The sequence below is a fragment of the Pleurodeles waltl genome, chromosome 3_1 (assembly GCF_031143425.1).
Source record: "Pleurodeles waltl isolate 20211129_DDA chromosome 3_1, aPleWal1.hap1.20221129, whole genome shotgun sequence".
Taxonomy (NCBI): domain Eukaryota; kingdom Metazoa; phylum Chordata; class Amphibia; order Caudata; family Salamandridae; genus Pleurodeles; species Pleurodeles waltl.
In genome coordinates this window covers 16,259,517-16,279,862 of record NC_090440.1, presented here as the reverse complement: position 1 = coordinate 16,279,862, position 20,346 = coordinate 16,259,517, and the positions used below count along the sequence as shown (strand labels likewise).

General features: G+C 51.4%; 1 protein-coding gene across 5 annotated transcripts in view; it reads right to left on the bottom strand.

The window, feature by feature from the left end:
• Window positions 1-20,346, bottom strand: part of AMBRA1 (autophagy and beclin 1 regulator 1) — a 667,981-nt gene that overhangs the window by 606,623 nt on the left and 41,012 nt on the right. For 4 of the 5 annotated variants that reach the window (XM_069221711.1, XM_069221710.1, XM_069221709.1 and 1 more), the window contains one exon: window positions 8,739-8,797. The exons of the other annotated variant lie outside the window; for it this stretch is intronic. In XM_069221711.1, coding sequence (XP_069077812.1) covers window positions 8,739-8,797 — 59 coding nt within the window. The remainder of the gene's footprint in view (window positions 1-8,738; window positions 8,798-20,346) is intronic. 5 annotated transcript variants of the gene reach the window in all.

Genomic DNA, 20,346 nt, shown 5'->3' with positions numbered 1-20,346 from the left:
ATCCAGCGGAAGATCTTGCGGAGCATGCGGAGAGTGAGGAAGCAGGCGGAGGACACGGCGTTGACTTGCTTGGTCATGGTGAGAAGAGGGTCCAAGATGAAGCCGAGGTTGCGGGCGTGGTCTGCGGGGGTCGGTGCGGTGCCGAGGGCCGTGGGCCACCAGGAGTCGTCCCAGGCGGACGGGGTGTTGCCGAGGATGAGGACTTCCGTTTTTTCAGAGTTCAGCTTTAGGCGGCTGAGCCTCATCCAATCTGCGACGTCCTTCATACCCTCTTGTAGGTTGGTCTTGGCGCTGGCGGGGTCCTTGGTGAGGGAGAGTACAAGTTGGGTGTCGTCGGCGTAGGAGGTGATGATGATGTCGTGCTTGCGTACGATGTCGGCGAGGGGGCTCATGTAGACATTGAAGAGTGTTGGGCTGAGCGATGAGCCTTGAGGTACGCCGCAGATGATCTTGGTGGGTTCTGAGCGAAACGGAGGGAGGTAAACTCTTTGGGAGCGGTTAGCGAGGAAGGAGGCGATCCAGTCCAGGGCCTGGCCTTGGATCCCGGTGGAGCGTAGGTGGGTGATTAGGGTGCGGTGACAGACGGTGTCAAAGGCAGCCGAGAGGTCGAGGAGAATGAGGGCGACTGTTTCACCGTTGTCCATCAGGGTTCTGATGTCGTCTGTGACTGAGATGAGGGCGGTTTCCGTGCTGTGGTTGGTTCGGAATCCGGTTTGTGAAGGGTCGAGCAGGTTGTTGTCTTCCAGGAAGGTGGTCAGCTGTTTGTTGACGGTCTTTTCTATTACCTTGGCTGGGAAAGGTAGAAGAGAGATGGGGCGGAAGTTTTTCAGGTCGCTTGGGTCAGCCGTAGGTTTCTTTAGTAGGGCGTTGACTTCAGCGTGCTTCCAGCATTCGGGGAAGGTAGCAGAAGAAAAAGAAGAGTTGATGACGGTCTGGAGGTGCGGGGCGATGATGTCGTCGGCTTTGTTAAAGATGAAGTGCGGGCAGGGGTCCGAAGGGGCGCCGGAGTGGATAGAGTTCATGATGGATTTGGTTTCTTCCGTGTTGATGTGGGTCCAGTTGTTGAGGGTGATGTCCGGGGAAGCGGGTTCAGTGGTGTATGGTTGGGTCTGGTGTCCGAAGCTGTCGTGGAGGTCGCTGATCTTGCGATGGAAGAAAGTGGCGAGGGATTCGCACAAATCCTGTGAGGGCGTGACGGCGTTGGCGCTGGCGCTGGGGTTGGAGAACTCTTTGACGATGCTGAAGAGTTCTCTGCTGTTGTGGCTGTTTTTGTCTAGTCTGTCGGTGAAAAAGTTCCTTTTGGCAGTGCGGATCAGGTGGTGGTGTTCGCGTGTAGCGTTCTTGAGGGCGGTCATGTTGTCAGCGGTGTGGTCCTTGCGCCAGGCCTTCTCAAGGGCACGACAAGTTTTCTTTGATTCTTTGAGGGTGTCAGAGAACCAGAGAGGTTTTTTGGTGTTGGTCTGTCGATGCGTGCGTTTGAGGGGAGCAAGGTTGTCAGCGCAGTTGGAGATCCAGTTTGTGAGGTTGAGAGCTGCGTCGTTGGGGTCGGTGGTGAGGGTGGGTTGGTTGGCGGCGAGAGCGGAGAAGAGTTGCTCTTCAGGGATCTTGTTCCACTGTCGACGAGGGATGGGTTGAGTGCGGAGGTGGGAGGTCTCGCGTCGGAATGTGAAGTGGACGCAGCTGTGGTCGGTCCAGTGCAGGGCAGAGGTGTGGCTGAAGAAGACGTGTTTGCTGGCGGAGAAGATAGGGTCGAGCGTGTGTCCGGCGATGTGGGTGGCGGTGTTCACCAGTTGTTTGAGGCCGAGGTTGGCGAGGTTGTCGAGCAGGGTGGTGGTGTTGGGGTCGTTGTTTTGTTCCAGATGGAAGTTGAGGTCGCCTAGGAGGATGTAGTCCGGTGAGGCGAGGGCGTGCGGGGAGATGAAGTCGGCGATGGCGTCGCTGAAAGAGGCGCGAGGTCCGGGAGGACGGTAGACGAGGGATCCTCTGAGGGTGGTCCTTGGGTCGGTGCGAATCTGAAAATGCAGGTGTTCAGCGGCGAGGGGGGGGTCTTCGGTGGAGGTGGTGACGCTGATGGAGTCTTTGAAGATGATGGCGACACCTCCTCCTACTTGGTTGGTGCGGTCTTTTCTGGAGATCTTGTAGCCTTCGGGGATGGCGGTAGCGATGTCTGGAGCAGAGGAGGCGTTCATCCATGTCTCCGTGATGAAGGCGACGTCCGGGGCTGTGGAGTCCAGGAAGTCCCAAAGTTCAACGGCGTGCTTGTGGACGGAACGAGCGTTGACCAGGATGCACTTGAGGTGGTTGATGGCGCGTGGGCTTGTGGTCGTGGTAGTTGCGTGGTGGAAGATGCGTTTGCAGGAGTTGCAGGCGAAGGGTCCATGGGTGCGTTTGGGGTGAGCTAGGAAGCAGGTTTTGGAGCGCCCTGGGTTGAGGGCGTGGAGGGTGGTGGGGTCGTAGCGGATCAGCGGGGCTTGGGGGAGCTGGGGACCAGGGGTCGTGGCGCTGGGCGCGGGCCAGGCGCGGACGGGCGCAGACGGGCTTGCCTCTGGCGCGCCTCCGGCACGCCAGCGGCGTGCCCGCTGCGCGCGCCCGCTGCGCGCGCCCGCTGCGCAGTCGCGCAGCGGCCGCCATAAGAGGTAGGAGGGGGGGGGAGGGGTCAGCTGGGGGCGAATGGGAGCTGGGGGGCGGGGGCGTGCAGGAGGTCGCGGCGGGAAAGCGCGAGGGAGGGGGGGGGGACAGGTAGAGTGAGAGGAGCTGGGGGAGGGGGTTTAGGGTGGAGGAGGGTGAGTGTTAGGAGGTTTGGAGATTAGGGAGAGAGATAGGAGTAGGGTTGTGAAGATAGGGGAGGGGGGGTTGTAGAGGTGGGTGAGGGAGAGAGGTAGAGTGAGAGGATAGGGAGATAGGTAGTAGAGGGGGTGGCGGGAGGGGGGGAGAGATAGAGAAATAGATAGAGAAAATAGATAGAGAAGTCGATAGATAGGGAAATAGATAGATAGACAGATAGGTAGGTAGGAGGAGGTGGAGAGTGGGGGAGTTAGATAGTGAGATAGGGAGCTAGAGAGATAGGAAGATAGGAGGAGTGAGGGAGGTAGATAGCGAACGGGTTAGCTAGGGGTGAGAGAGGGGGAGGCGAGTGAGGGAGGGGGATGAGGAAGGAGCAGGAGGGCAGGCTCGGGGGAAGAAGACGGAGGAGGTAGAAGAGCCGAAGACAGGAGAACAGAAGACAGGAGAACAGAAGACAGAAGAACAGAAGACAGAAGAACAGAAGACCGGAAGAGCAGAAGACAGAAGAACAGAAGACAGAAGCACAGAAGATCGGAAGAGCAGAAGAACAGAGAAGAACAGAGAAGAACACAGAAGAACACAGAAGAACACAGAAGAACACAGAAGAACACAGAAGAACACAGAAGAACACAGAAGAACACAGAAGAACACAGAAGAACACAGAAGAACACAGAAGAACACAGAAGAACACAGAAGAACACAGAAGAACAGAGAAGAACACAGAAGAACCGAGAAGAAGAACACAGAAGCACAGAGAAGAACAGAGAAGAAGAACACAGAAGACCGGAAGAACACAGAAGAACAGAAGGGAAGAACAGAAGAACAGAAGGGAAGAACAGAAGAACACAGAAGAAGATTGCAGAGGGGGAGCGAGGAGGAAGAGACAGAGAGGAGGAAAAGAAGCAGGAGCAGAAGAGAAGGTGAGTGGCGCGGGGCAGGGCGAGGGGCTGGGAGGAGGGGGGTACTTACAGTTAGGTGGGTCTCAGGAACACAGGAACTCGGGAACTTGGAGGAGCTGCAGCGGCAGGGGGAGCGACCTACCCTTGGGTCAAGGGTCGCTACCACTGTCGCGCAGCGGCCGCCATAAGAGGTAGGAAGGGGGGGGAGGGGTCAGCTGGGGGCGAATGGGAGCTGGGGGGCGGGGGCGTGCAGGAGGTCGCGGCGGGAAAGCGCGAGGGAGGGGGGGGGACAGGTAGAGTGAGAGGAGCTGGGGGAGGGGGTTTAGGGTGGAGGAGGGTGAGTGTTAGGAGGTTTGGAGATTAGGGAGAGAGATAGGAGTAGGGTTGTGAAGATAGGGGAGGGGGGGTTGTAGAGGTGGGTGAGGGAGAGAGGTAGAGTGAGAGGATAGGGAGATAGGTAGTAGAGGGGGTGGCGGGAGGGGGGGAGAGATAGAGAAATAGATAGAGAAAATAGATAGAGAAGTCGATAGATAGGGAAATAGATAGATAGACAGATAGGTAGGTAGGAGGAGGTGGAGAGTGGGGGAGTTAGATAGTGAGATAGGGAGCTAGAGAGATAGGAAGATAGGAGGAGTGAGGGAGGTAGATAGCGAACGGGTTAGCTAGGGGTGAGAGAGGGGGAGGCGAGTGAGGGAGGGGGATGAGGAAGGAGCAGGAGGGCAGGCTCGGGGGAAGAAGACGGAGGAGGTAGAAGAGCCGAAGACAGGAGAACAGAAGACAGGAGAACAGAAGACAGAAGAACAGAAGACAGAAGAACAGAAGACCGGAAGAGCAGAAGACAGAAGAACAGAAGACAGAAGCACAGAAGATCGGAAGAGCAGAAGAACAGAGAAGAACACAGAAGAACACAGAAGAACACAGAAGAACAGAGAAGAACAGAGAAGAACAGAGAAGAACACAGAAGAACACAGAAGAACACAGAAGAACACAGAAGAACACAGAAGAACACAGAAGAACACAGAAGAACACAGAAGAACACAGAAGAACACAGAAGAACCGAGAAGAAGAACACAGAAGCACAGAGAAGAACAGAGAAGAAGAACACAGAAGACCGGAAGAACACAGAAGAACAGAAGGGAAGAACAGAAGAACAGAAGGGAAGAACAGAAGAACACAGAAGAAGATTGCAGAGGGGGAGCGAGGAGGAAGAGACAGAGAGGAGGAAAAGAAGCAGGAGCAGAAGAGAAGGTGAGTGGCGCGGGGCAGGGCGAGGGGCTGGGAGGAGGGGGGTACTTACAGTTAGGTGGGTCTCAGGAACACAGGAACTCGGGAACTTGGAGGAGCTGCAGCGGCAGGGGGAGCGACCTACCCTTGGGTCAAGGGTCGCTACCACTGTCGCGCAGCGGCCGCCATAAGAGGTAGGAGGGGGGGGGGAGGGGTCAGCTGGGGGCGAATGGGAGCTGGGGGGCGGGGGCGTGCAGGAGGTCGCGGCGGGAAAGCGCGAGGGAGGGGGGGGGACAGGTAGAGTGAGAGGAGCTGGGGGAGGGGGTTTAGGGTGGAGGAGGGTGAGTGTTAGGAGGTTTGGAGATTAGGGAGAGAGATAGGAGTAGGGTTGTGAAGATAGGGGAGGGGGGGTTGTAGAGGTGGGTGAGGGAGAGAGGTAGAGTGAGAGGATAGGGAGATAGGTAGTAGAGGGGGTGGCGGGAGGGGGGGAGAGATAGAGAAATAGATAGAGAAAATAGATAGAGAAGTCGATAGATAGGGAAATAGATAGATAGACAGATAGGTAGGTAGGAGGAGGTGGAGAGTGGGGGAGTTAGATAGTGAGATAGGGAGCTAGAGAGATAGGAAGATAGGAGGAGTGAGGGAGGTAGATAGCGAACGGGTTAGCTAGGGGTGAGAGAGGGGGAGGCGAGTGAGGGAGGGGGATGAGGAAGGAGCAGGAGGGCAGGCTCGGGGGAAGAAGACGGAGGAGGTAGAAGAGCCGAAGACAGGAGAACAGAAGATAGGAGAACAGAAGACAGAAGAACAGAAGACAGAAGAACAGAAGACCGGAAGAGCAGAAGACAGAAGAACAGAAGACAGAAGCACAGAAGATCGGAAGAGCAGAAGAACAGAGAAGAACAGAGAAGAACACAGAAGAACACAGAAGAACACAGAAGAACACAGAAGAACAGAGAAGAACACAGAAGAACACAGAAGAACCGAGAAGAAGAACACAGAAGCACAGAGAAGAAGAACACAGAAGACCGGAAGAACACAGAAGAACAGAAGGGAAGAACAGAAGAACAGAAGGGAAGAACAGAAGAACACAGAAGAAGATTGCAGAGGGGGAGCGAGGAGGAAGAGACAGAGAGGAGGAAAAGAAGCAGGAGCAGAAGAGAAGGTGAGTGGCGCGGGGCGAGGGGCTGGGAGGAGGGGGGTACTTACAGTTAGGTGGGTCTCAGGAACACAGGAACTCGGGAACTTGGAGGAGCTGCAGCGGCAGGGGGAGCGACCTACCCTTGGGTCAAGGGTCGCTACCACTGTCGCGCAGCGGCCGCCATAAGAGGTAGGAGGGGGGGGGGAGGGGTCAGCTGGGGGCGAATGGGAGCTGGGGGGCGGGGGCGTGCAGGAGGTCGCGGCGGGAAAGCGCGAGGGAGGGGGGGGGGACAGGTAGAGTGAGAGGAGCTGGGGGAGGGGGTTTAGGGTGGAGGAGGGTGAGTGTTAGGAGGTTTGGAGATTAGGGAGAGAGATAGGAGTAGGGTTGTGAAGATAGGGGAGGGGGGGTTGTAGAGGTGGGTGAGGGAGAGAGGTAGAGTGAGAGGATAGGGAGATAGGTAGTAGAGGGGGTGGCGGGAGGGGGGGAGAGATAGAGAAATAGATAGAGAAAATAGATAGAGAAGTCGATAGATAGGGAAATAGATAGATAGACAGATAGGTAGGTAGGAGGAGGTGGAGAGTGGGGGAGTTAGATAGTGAGATAGGGAGCTAGAGAGATAGGAAGATAGGAGGAGTGAGGGAGGTAGATAGCGAACGGGTTAGCTAGGGGTGAGAGAGGGGGAGGCGAGTGAGGGAGGGGGATGAGGAAGGAGCAGGAGGGCAGGCTCGGGGGAAGAAGACGGAGGAGGTAGAAGAGCCGAAGACAGGAGAACAGAAGACAGGAGAACAGAAGACAGAAGAACAGAAGACAGAAGAACAGAAGACCGGAAGAGCAGAAGACCGGAAGAGCAGAAGACAGAAGAACAGAAGACAGAAGCACAGAAGATCGGAAGAACAGAGAAGAACAGAGAAGAACAGAGAAGAACACAGAAGAACAGAGAAGAACAGAGAAGAACAGAGAAGAACAGAGAAGAACAGAGAAGAACAGAGAAGAACAGAGAAGAACACAGAAGAACACAGAAGAACACAGAAGAACACAGAAGAACACAGAAGAACACAGAAGAACACAGAAGAACCGAGAAGAAGAACACAGAAGCACAGAGAAGAACAGAGAAGAAGAACACAGAAGACCGGAAGAACACAGAAGAACAGAAGGGAAGAACAGAAGAACAGAAGGGAAGAACAGAAGAACACAGAAGAAGATTGCAGAGGGGGAGCGAGGAGGAAGAGACAGAGAGGAGGAAAAGAAGCAGGAGCAGAAGAGAAGGTGAGTGGCGCGGGGCAGGGCGAGGGGCTGGGAGGAGGGGGGTACTTACAGTTAGGTGGGTCTCAGGAACACAGGAACTCGGGAACTTGGAGGAGCTGCAGCGGCAGGGGGAGCGACCTACCCTTGGGTCAAGGGTCTACTAGGGACTTACAGGTGTATACCAGTATGCCAACTGTGGGGTGTAAAAGTTGCTTACCAACTATATTTAGGGGAGAGAACACTGGCACTGGGATCCTGGTCAGCAGGATTCCAGTGTACTTCTGTCACAACACACTGACGCCCGGAAAAAAGGGGGGGTAACTATGTCAGTAAGATCCTACGTCCCTACAATTCACATGAGTGAATCATGGCCACTACTCTAGGGACTCAAAGAGTTAGGACCTTTTACACAGTTACTAGGCACCCCAGTGTGCAAGGTGAACCACCTACCTGTTCATTGGCCAAATGGCTTGTCTTTTAGTTGCAAATGACAAGTAACCTTCACTTTCTGAAATGTTTCAATAAAACCAGAAAAGGTTTCTAAGCACGGACTGCTGTACGTCATGATGGCAGAGTTTAGAGCGTGGGGTACTGGTCGATATCCTACGAAGAGCAGCAGTTTGGAAGTACAGGCGGAGTCACCAGGCGCACTGACGGCTTCACCAGCAGGTTTTCTGTTCCAGCACAAACAAAGCCCGAGCTATGAGGCTCGGAGGTGCAGGACTTTGGGATCCGCGGAGACTTGGCAAAGCTAGTGCAGCCTTTGCTGGCTCAGATGTGTTTTCTTCAAGATGGGTAAGAATATTTGAGCTTATGATAGTATTTAAAATGCACTCACTATTTGGAATCAATCATCTCTGACAATCAGCGGCAGATGAATTCAACTGCACTCGGCACAGCCACCGCAACACTTGGTCCAATCACAATGGACTCCCAGGGTCATTTCCATCTCAAGCACATTTCCAAGGTTTTTCACATTTAGGATCGGTCGGTAAACCAAAGCAACGCTTCAGGCTGTGTGGGTGGAAGACAGGAGCACAAACACTTTATCTGACTGATTTAAGCTGAGGCAACTGAATACTGTTTGGGTTTGTTCTATATTCTTCCTGTGTGGGTTGGAGAGTATAAAGTGGACATGTGTCATCCCTCTATGAAATCTGACAACTGGCTGGATGTATTCAGAAATCAAATATAATAAACGAGTCCCATAAGGGAGCGAAAGAAGCACATTATGGACGAACATAAAAGACTCATGAACAGAAAGTGGAAAAAAGCTAAATCTGAAAAGAAATAAAGAAAACATAAAAGCCTGACAGACTACGAGCAAGACAAAGAAGAAATATGAGAATATGAAATCAATGCTTACATAAAACAAGAAAGAAAACAGTAAGAGGTGTCCTAACCCACAATGGAGCATACGCACACCGAGCACAGCAGTAACTTTTTACCTGTCTGGGCTGAAGGCCAGGAGGAATGTGGACCGTGGACTGTCGGGAAGCTCCACCTTCTGTAAAATATAAAGTTAAGAGAAAAGCATATGTTGGAGTCTAGTTTAATTTTAATCCCACCAAAACAACTTTAAGAAAGAACACCACAACCAATCCAGGGGGACAACGTATACTTTGATTACTACCGTAGCATTTATGGAGACACCTGACTAAGTATGCAGGCAAGAGTACAACCAACATGGCTTGTCCCAGAGCACAGGACTGCTCCACAAGAGAAGGGATAACCACTAGCTGGTGCCTATTCCACTACAACAAAACCATTGCTAGCCAAGAGTGCTAGCCATCAGTGGTAATATCGTACTATTTAAAAAAGGCCAATGCCAGCACTGTAGAACAATGCTTGGCTGCGCTGCAGATGGTCACTATATGCAGATAGTATTTGCCCTGAAGAACAGGCTGTGTGCTATATAAAGAGAGATTCATTTTACTGCAGAGGGTTCCTTATAGGTGCTTCAGGCTCGACATGAAGTGTTACTGTGCTACGGCCAGCAGGGTTTCGCCTGTTACATATGTAACAGCTTTAACCCACTGTTCAACCAAGGGACTGAGCTCTACTATTGCCCCCATGTCCAGCTTCCTGCAATCCCTAAAAAACCTGTCAAGACAGATTCCCAGACTCCCTGGCTGCTATGTTAGTAGTCAATCATCACTAGCAGGTCTGGTAAAGGAACAACAGCATTCAAAGTAAAGGACTGTGTACAGAGACGTACCTGGTGCATTCAGTGAGATCATACGAAAGGTCATGTAGAAGCATTCAAAGTGTGGGCTGCAGCATTTTGTAAACACAAATCAGGTCCGCTTCCCTAGATATTACTACCACATCACTAGAGCAGTTATCTTCTCAACACAGCTTATCGTATCTGTCTCCTATTCACCCTCAAACTCCTCACCAACCAGTTCACAGCTGCCTGGTCTGTCTCCAACATTACCCTCCCTGCCCAACATGGTAATATTAACAGCACACAAAACGTTCCTTCCATGTCATTCACCCTCTAACTCCATACAAAAATTCCTTCACAGCTATTTTAGATAGCTCTTCATTCGCTGACCTTTAAAGTCTGCTAAATACACATTTCCTTCCTAGCATTCGTAATCTGCAGCATCCTTTCCACTTTACTGTGTCACCTCAATCACGATCCTCAGTCAGCCTCTATCTCCCCATCTAGACCCAAACACCTGCACCCACCCCTCCTCCTTATCCAGGTAATTCTACCCTCTTGGAAATGCTCACTGAAATCGCATGCTTGATACCCTCCATGCCATAACATAATACGTCTCTATGATGCACAGGTTCATCTGAGGCTTTTATGTGTATTGTTACCCGGTTCTATGGTACTCATTTTATCAGAACATAAAAGCCCAGATTTGAACCTATAACCACAGTATCAAGTCGCAACTTGGCAGTGTTGCAATCACACCAAGGGGCCACATGTGCTGTGACGGAGTCGGGTGTCACAGATGTCAGTGACACACCACTCGGGACTCACGCTGTGGTGGGATTTTGCAGCCGCTGCGACGGGCCTGTGTTGCAGGCTGCGGTCGTTGCAGTCAGCGGGGACCACGGCTCCAGTGCAGGCGGTGGCTCCGAGTCAGAAAGTGGCACCAGTTCCTTAGGCGTTCTGGAGCCGATGTGCTTAGCTCTTTTCTTTGTTGCACCAGACCTCACTTCCAAGGGCCCAGGAACTGGATTTGGCACCACCTGGAAAGTCAGGACTCTCAGCAACAGAGCACAGGTGCTGGCAGGTGAAGTCTTTGATGGCCCTGAGACATTTTAACAGGAGATAAGCTCAGGTGAAGCCCTTGGAGAACCCTGGAAAGCAGGATGCACAAAGCAATGTCCAGTCCTTTCACTCCCAGGTCAGAAGCAGCAGGCCAGCACAACAAAGCAACAGGCAGAGTGGCAGTCCCTCCTACAGCATCCAGCTCTTCTTCCTGGCAGAATGTCCCGAGTCCAGAAGAGTTCTAACTATGTGGTGTCTGATGTTCAGTACTTACACCTATTTCTGTCTTTGACGTAGGCAAATTTCAAAGAGAAGTCTTTGAGGTGCACAAATACTGAAGGTAAGTAACTTCTTCTTCTGATGGATACAACTACCTGTGGATTCCTCACCTAATGAATAGAGTCCCAAAGCAGTACCGCACTCGGTGGTGGGTGCCTGAATGGTCAAACCAAGAAATCCTGCAGCACGGACCATGCAAAATGGCCATCCCTCCGGACTTCAGAATCCGAACAATAATGTTTAGCAAACGTGTGGAGGGATGCCCAAGTTGCGGCCTTGCAGATGTCAACCACAGGAACACCTCTAGCCAAGGCTCCAGAGGCCGCCTTAGCCCTGGTTGAATGGGCTCTTAACCCAACAGGAGGTTCCTTCTTTGCTAAAGAATAACACAATTTGATGCAAAGAATGGCCCACCTGGAAAGTGTTCTCTTGTGGACAGCCTTGCCTTTCCTCTTCCCCACGTAACCGACGAAGAGCTGATCCTCCTGTCTGAACTCTCTTGTCCTGTCGACGAAGAAGCTCAATGCTCTTCTAGGATCTAGTCGGTGTAGCCTCTCTTCCTCCTTTGATGGATGAGGTGGAGGATAGAAGGAGGAAACTGTGATGGACTGTCCTAAATGTAAGGGTGTAACAACCTTCGGTAAGAAAGCCGCCTTGGTCCTTAACACCACCTTGTCCCTATAAAAGGAAGTGTATGGGGGTTCTACACTAAGAGCCTGGAGCTCACTCACCCTCCTAGCTGACGTAATGGCCACCAGGAAAACAGTTTTTAAAACTAAAAACCTCAATGAACATGAATGCATTGGTTCAAATGGTGAACCCATCAGAAATGCTAACATTAAGTTCAAATCCCACTGGGGCATAACGAATGGAGTGGGCGGAAACTTGTTAGTGAGACCCTTAATGAACCTCAAAACTATTGGGGACTTACACAAGGAGGGTTGGTCTGGTAGACACAGAAAGGTTGACAGTGCGGACAAGTAACCCGTAACAGTCGCAACCGCACAACCCCTCTGCACTAAGGACAGCACAAATGACAAAATGTCCGATAAGTGGGCACGTAAGGGATCAATTTGCCTCTCTCCGCACCAAGTCACAAACTCAGCCCACCTGCTTGCATAGATAGATTTGGTGGAGTGTCGCCTGGCCAATAATATAACGTCCACCACTTCTGGTAGGAGAGAAAAAGTACTCAGATTGCCCCGTTCAATCTCCAGGCATGCAGGTACAGGCTCTGGAGGTGGGGGTGTAGAACCTGCCCCTGCGACTGCAAGAGGGTGTCTGCCCTGTGAGGGAGACGGAGCGGAGGGCACAGAGAGAGTTGGAGAAGGTCTGAATACCACACCCTTCTTGGCCAATCCGGAGCTATTAAGATGACTTGGGCCCGGTCGTGGCGAATCTTCCTCAGAACCAGAGGAATCAAAAGGTATGGGGGGAAACGCATAAAGAAGCTGGCCGTACCAGGAAATCTGAAATGCGTGCCCCAACGCTCCTTGCAGCGGATACTGGAGGCTGCAGAATGACAGGCAGAGCGTGTTTTCCCGAGTGGCAAACAGGTCTATCTAAGGGAACCCCTCATCGGAAAGATGTAAAGGACAAGGTCTGGATGAAGACGCCATGCGTGATCAGTCGAGATGTGCCGACAGACTGTCCGTGGATACGTCCAAAACTCCGGCCCAGATGGTTTTCTACCAAGCAAATCCGATGGTCCTGTGCCCAGGACCAGAGTCGCAGAGCTTCTCTGCAGAGAAGGTACGACCCCACTCCTCCCTGTTCGTTTATATACCATATCGCAGAAGTGTTGTCCGTCAGGACCTGAACAGACGGACCGCGAAGGGAAGGGAGGAAGGCCTTAAGAGCCAGACGTATCGCCCGCAATTCCAACAGATTGACGTGAAACCTCTGTTCCACTGGAGACCAATGACCTTTTACCTCCAGGTCCCCCAGATGAGCTTCTCCCACCCTAGAGTGGAAGCATCAGTTATCACTGTGGCCACTGGAGGTGGCAGCGAGAATGGCCTTCCTTGAGAAAGGTTGCCGATCGCAGTCCACCATAGAAGATCCGCTGCAGCGTCTCTGGAGATCCGTATCAATTCCTCGAGATCCCCTTTGTGTTGAAACCACTGCCTGCTGAGGCACCACTGAAGAGCCCTCATGTGCCAGCGTGCATGAGTGACCAACAGAATGCAAGAAGCGAACAGACCGAGCAGATGAAGGACCTTGAGGACTGGAACATTGGAATCAACGCCTGAATGTCCTGAATCCATTGCGGCAGAGGAAAGGCCCGATTCAATGTTGTGTCTAGTACTGCCCCTATGAACAGGAGGCGTTGAGGGCTCCAGGTGAGATTTGGGCACGTTCACCGAAAAACCCAGATCGAACAACAACTGGGTTGTCGACTGCAGGTGACACAGCAAGAGCTCCGGAGACTTGGCTTTGATCAACTAATCGTCCAGGTAAGGGAATACTGCTATGCCCTTCCTTCTGAGCTCTGCTGCAACCACCGCCATCACCTTCGTGAAGACTCGAGGTGCTGAAGTAAGACCAAACGGAAGGACCGCAAACTGATAGTGTTGCGATCCCACCACAAACCGGAGATACTTACTGTGCGACTTGACAAGCGGGATATGAAAGTAAGCATCCTGCAAGTCGACAGACACCATCCAATCCCCTTCGTCCAACGCCAAAAGCACCTGTGCTAGGGTCAGCATTTTGAACTTTTCCTGTTTGAGGAACCAATTCAAAATCCTCAGGTCAAGGATTGGCCTCAACAGACCATCCTTTTTGGGGATCAGGAAATATCTTGAATAACAGCCCTGACCCCTCTCCTGCTCTGGAACCAACTCTACTGCACCTTTTGACAAAAGGACTAGAACCTCCTGATGTAATAAAAGGAGATGGTCTTCCGAACAGTAGGATGGGCGGGGAGGGATGGGAGGTGGGAAACTCCCAAAAAGGTAAGAGTATAGCCTTTCCCCACAATATCGGTGACCCAGGAGTCCGATATTATTGACTCCAACATGTGGAGAAACTGAGACAATCTCCCCCCTACAGGAGATGCATGCAAAGGGATTGATGGAGGACTACGGCTGCTTTCCCTGCTGCACCCCTCCAGAGGAAGAGGCAGAGTGCTGCTGGGTGGCCTCTCTTCTACGAACCCTACCCTATTCCCCATATATGATCTATAGGGGTGAGTAGAGGCAGCCTGCTGGCTTGTCTGCTGAAATCTCCCTCGAAAGGAAGAGGCACGCCCGAACCCCCTGAATGCTTGTGAAGTAGTGGAGACAGAGGCCTGCAAGCCTAATGACTTTGCCATGGCCCTATTCTCCTTGAACCGCTCCAAGGCAGAGTCAGCATAGATGTACCTGCCCAAGATACAGGTTGCATTCGTTTATTTCAGGGCCATGCTACATGAAGAGAATGCCTTTTTTGCAGATTGGTCCATTCTCTTGGATTCCCTGTCCGAAGGAACCCCCGGAAAAGATCCTGGAGCTGTGCGGGAGGAACATGAGGCCTGCACCATCAAGCTCTCTGGAGTTGGATGTTTTGACAAGAAAGCTGTATCTCCAGGAGCCACCCGATATCTCCTTGCAACTGACCTATTCACTGCTGTCGAAGTCACAGGCTTCTTCCACACCTCCATTATCAGTCTACGAGTGCCTCATTAAATGGAAGAAGTGGCTCCGCCACAGTTGAAGAAGGGTGCAACACTTCTGTGATAATGTTAGTTTTTATTTCAGTAGCTGGAAGAGGAAGGTCAAGAAAATCCGCCACCGAATGGAAAGAAGCAGCCTCTTCGGTGTACTCCCCCCGGAGATGCTAAGTCCCACTCCAGGGAAGTGTCCAAGCCTGTAGGTCTCCCAGGGGCTCTGCAATCTCACCCTCTTCCAAGAGCGGTTTCTTGTATTCCTGCTCCTAAGGCACCCTCAGAGCCAATCTCCTGGAGCGCAGCCTGGCCTCAATTCTTGGCGTTGATAAGGCGTCTGCTGACGCTGAAGACCTCGGTCGGCGCCAACCCTCGGATTTATCCGATGCCGGGTCCATCGGCGCCATAGGCTTCTTTAGCGTTGATTGAGGTTGTGGTGAACTCATCGGCACCGGGGCGGCAGACGACGTCGGCATCACATGCCTTCTAGGGGATGCCATTGGTACCGGCACCTCCCGAAGGAAGGAAAGGCATGAAGGGCGTCTCTCTGTACGAAGCCGGAACACCCATGCCATATGCCAAAGGACCTGAAGGTCCAGACGGGCCACCTCCTGGAGCCATGCTGGCAAAAATGCTAAACAACACATTTAGAAATGCGGCAGGGTCTGTACCTGGCACCAGGAACGCCGGATATCCCTGAGGAGTCAGCGCCTGAGGTGACACCGGCGTCGGTTCAGGCATCTCCCTCTGCGCAAGTGAAACATCCAGATCCTGATGAGGACCGACCTCAAAGACAGATAGGAGATGTAGGAGAAATAGGAGTCGGCGGAGGTGTTACCATCGGACTAACCTCCCATGTCTTACGGCTTCGAGCTGATGGCGACCTCGAGTGGGATCGGTCCTTACTTGACTGACGTTGTGATCCATGCCAGCGTCGGGAGTCTCGATGACGTCTGTGCGACTTCAAAGATTTAGAGGAAGACCTACAATGGTGATGTCTCTCCTTCTTTGATTTCGTCAAGAATAACTTGGCCTCCCGCTCCTTGAGTGCTTTCGGATTCATGCGCTGGCATAAATTGCACGCCTCAACTTCATGGTCAGAACTCAAACACCACAAGCAATTTTCGTGTGGGTCTGTCACCGACATTCGGCCACCGCACTCTCTACAGGGTTTAAAACCCGATTTACGTGGCCGAGACATAATAATTCTCGAAGTGAAACATTAGCTTCCTGGAGCCTCGAAAAAATAACCGTTACTCGAAGGCACGGAAAAAAGGGGACTGATGTCTGCACGCCGACGAGGACCTCTTATTGCCAGGATGATGTCATACAGCAGCGCATGGGAGTCTGGCAATTGTGACGTCATCGTTGATGTACAGAGCTAGAAGAACATTTCCGTCGGATGCTGGAGCATGGGGAAATTTCATTAGGTGAGGAATCCACAGGTAGTTGTAACCATCAGAAAGAGGAGGTTTGGGCCTGGCAAGTGAGTGCACTTTCTAGGTCAACATGGCAGTTTAAAACTGCACTAACAGACACTGCAGTGGCAGGTCAGACACGTTTACAAGGCTACTCATGTGGGTGGCAAAATCAGTCTGCAGGCCCACTGGTAGCATCTGATTTACAGGCCTTGGGCACATATGGTGCACTATACAAGGGATGTACTACTAAATCAAATATGCCTATCATGGAAAAACCAATCACCAATACAATTTAGACAGAAAGCATTAGCAATTTAGCACTAGTCACCAGTGGTAAAGTGTCCAGGGTCCTAAGGCCAGCATAAACAAAATTCAGCACAGGATCAAAACCAGGAGGTCACTAGCACAATGACTGTGGAAACCAGACCAAGAGCTGACAGGTCAAACACAGCTCTTCAAAGAACCTGACATGGTGCTAGGTGGCCTGTTTTTAGGAAGAAGTGTGCCGGTGTAAAGAGCCTTGAACAGTTTGTCACTGCCAATAGATAAGTCTGGTCCGAGTACACCAGATTTTAAGTCCTATTATTTAGCTGCACAGCTTCTATGGGTCTTTCAGTGGCTTACTCTCCTGAGTTGCCACACAACATTTCAAGAGATAGTTGAGTCAGTATATACAATGACTTATTCTGCAGTACACCTATAGTGAACAGATCACTTACAGGGTTCCAGGGTATTTAGGGATTTCACTGACATTAGTGAAGCCATTGGAATTTCAGTTGCAGTGCTAAGTTTGTAAAATAGGTAGGCAAATACATGCATTAAATAAATTTAAAAAAAACCCTGACTACAACGGGTCTGACTCGGAATCAGCCTGAGTTAAGACTTGCGTACTGGCGTAACCGGCTTCAGATGACTCCTTGCTACTCATGACAAATAGTTGCACTGCCCTGTATAGGTCCCGCTAAGATGCTTGCCAGGCTGCACAGCCTTTGCATGCTCATTTCACCTTCACTATTAGGATGAAGAGGGGATTGTCCACACTCAAGAGCAACAGAAAAGACTCCATTATGAGCCACAGCAATCAATGGCAATGCCATTTTATTCAACATTGTCCACAGATGGGTAATTGTGGGTAGATGAAGGGGCACGAGAAGAAAGGCCAAGAAAGCTGCCGCAAAGGGGTACAACGACACCTTTGCCACTTAACCTAGTTCCACCACAGGGTGTTATTCTACTTCCTCGTCTACAGTCTAGATTGTGAAAAGACTTAGGGGGTCATTTTGACCTTGGCGGACGGCGGAGGCCGTCCGCCAAGGTACCGCCGCTGAATGACCGCACCGCGGTCAAAAGACCGCGGCGGCCATTCAGACATTTCCTCTGGGCCGGTGGGCGCTCTCCAAAAGAGCGCCCGCCGGCCCAGAGGAAATGCCCCTGCAACGAGGACGCCGGCTCAGAATTGAGCCGGCCCAGTTGCAGGGGTGCGACGGGTGCAGTTGCACCCGTCACGTATTTCAGTGTCTGCTTAGCAGACACTGAAATACTTTGCAGGGCCCTCTTACGGGGGCCCCTGCAGTGCCCATGCCATGGGCATGGGCACTGCAGGGGCCCCCAGGGGCCCCGCGGCACCCCCTACCGCCATCCTGTTCCTGGCGGGAGACCCGCCAGGAACAGGATGGCGGTAGGGGGTGTCAGAATCCCCATGGCTGCGGAGCGCGCTCCGCAGCCATGGAGGATTCACAAGGGCAGTGGTAAACCGGCGGGAGACCGCCGGTTTACCCTTTCTGGCCGCGGCTGAACCGCCGCGGTCAGAATGCCCTCGGGAGCACCGGCAGCCTGTTGGCGGTGCTCCCGTGGTCGGTGACCCTGGCGGTCACCGGCCACCAGGGTCAGAATGACCCCCTTAGTGTCAGTTTACAGAGGGCTTAGAGCCCACTTGTTGCTTACAATCTGCGGACTTTACTTCTTACTCTCAGCTGCTTGCTTTTATTTGCCAGATTACTTTTCAGGCACTTCTTTTTGGTCAAACACTCCACGAGCTGAATGCCTTCTGTACTTTACTCTCCACCACCAGCTCACTCCACACTCTGGTTTGCGTGCTTTACAACTGTAGCCCCCATGCTGAGCTCGCCCTTGTGTGCCTTTCTTCTCTGTGCTGCTTTCTTGTGTGCATATCCCTCGAGTGCCACTGCAACCTCCTACTCTCCTCCAACTCACCAATTCTGCCTTCTCCCACCACTCTGTGGTATTTTTTTATTTTTTTGTGGAAGACCAGACAGAAAAATGCAGATGGCCTGCCAGCCTTATAGGGCTTTTGTGTTACTTCCTTTCTTTTTTTTTTTGTTTGGCTGATCCATCTCACGTACAAAATGAGGCTGCCCCATTATCGTGCCTAATAATAATTGGATTGGCCAATGCTTATTTAATTTTGAAAATAAGCAAAGGCGTCCAAAGTACAATAATAAAATGTTCCAGTCCTTAAAGAAAAGAAAAGAAAAAAAAACATGCTGTTGGGCACAACCTGCTTAAATTAAGCACTGGCCCAATTTCCCTTTTTAGGTTGAGCATAGCAGCACGCAAGCTCTGCTTTTCCGATGTGTTAGTATGTATCTGGGCTTTCAACGACGCCCAGCTCACACCCATCACTATCACTCATTCATGGGATTGTCTTTCAAAAATCCTGTTATCATTAGTAAATGCTTTACGTGTCCCTCCTTGAGAAGGTTTGGTTACCATCTTGGACACCGACCCTGTTACATGGATAATTGCACGTTTGCCGATACATTTGACGGCAAGCAAACTGCTTTTCCTTTTTGTGTCTCTCCTTCATGCTCATGGTGGCCATGTCGCTGTGAATCGGCTCGCTTATGTCAACTGTTTACTTTTAATTTCCAATTTATGTGGCAAGAAAAGTCTGATTAGGAATTTACAACGCTTATAGCTCTACCTCGAGCAAACGCGAGACCCTTTGGATTGCAAATGCTTGGTTCAGGACCACCTTGAACTGGTCCTGTGCTATTTGTTTCCTTTTAACTGGTCCCGCGCTGCTCGTTTACCAGATCCTGTACAAAATACAAAGAAGATACGACCTCCTTGTGCAAGCATTGCCCTAAGGAACGTTAAAACAGCCCCCTCAGTTTCTCATGCAACGGGAAAGGCTCCATAGAGGGTTTATTTCTCGTGTAGCTCTGAAAGGAAACGACTGCCCACCAAACCCACCTCAATCTACAAGAGCTAGCTTCAGGGGCATTTCGCTGGCAAGAAAATAAAAATAAAGTGTTACCAGCCAAATAGCTTTAAACCTTGCACTGGCTTCACACAGTGTGAAGATTTCCGAAATGCCAGCGGAGCTGCCCTTGAACACCACTAGGGAGCACTGCCCTGCGGCAGGCTGGGTCAGCCCGCTGTGTGGCCCTGGCTTCATTCCTCCAACAGAACTTGCGCGGTGCCCACTTCTTGGTGTGTTTGAATGTGGAGACAGCTTTGTGTATGTGTTCTAGGTTTATGTTTACGTTATATTCTAGCACCTTATGGCGATTGGTGTGGAAAAATTACTCAAAATTTACATAAAAATGTCAGCAAAAACTATGTCCATTTACAAGGCACCAATAAAAATGTTTTTAATAGCGCCCGGTCGATGCTGGCCTGCTTATTAACGAATATTTAAATTGAAAGTATATTCCAGTGCCAGAGCACAAGTCCAAGTCTTGTTTTTACAAGAGCCCAAAATATTTTTTATAGTACCTTATAGACGTTGGTGTGCTTATATTTTAGAAAATTTTAAGTAAAGTTAAAGCTCAGACCGCAGCGTCAGGCCCCAGCCCCATATGTATGTATGTCTGAGTCTTACGCTTATAAGTGCTTAGAAAACATTGTTACAGCTCCTGAATGAGGATGATGTTATTCAGTATATGTAAGGAAATGCCTCCTTGGCATGGTTACCCCCTGACTTTTTGCCTTTGCTGATGCTAAGTTTTGATTTGAAAGTGTGCTGCGGCCTGCTAACCAGGCCCCAGCATCAGTGTTCTTTCCCTAACCTGTACTTTTGTTTTCAAAATTGGCACACCCTGGCATCCAGGTAAGTCCCTTGTAACTGGTACCAGGGCCCTGATGCCAGGGAAGGAATCTAAGGGCTGCAGCATATCTTATGCCACCCTGGGGACCCCTCACTCAGCACAGACACACTGCTTGCCAGCTTGTGTGTGCTGGTGGGGACAAAACTAGTAAGTCGACATGGCACTCCCCTCAGGGTGCCATGCCAACCTCACACTGCCTATGCAGTATAGATAAGTCACCCCTCTAGCAGGCCTTACAGCCCTAAGGCAGGGTGCACTATACCATAGGTGAGGGCACCAGTGCATGAGCACTGTGCCCCTACAGTGTCTAAGCAAAACCTTAGACATTGTAAGTGCAGGGTAGCCATAAGAGTATATGGTCTGGGAGTCTGTCAAAAACGAACTCCACAGCTCCATAATGGCTACACT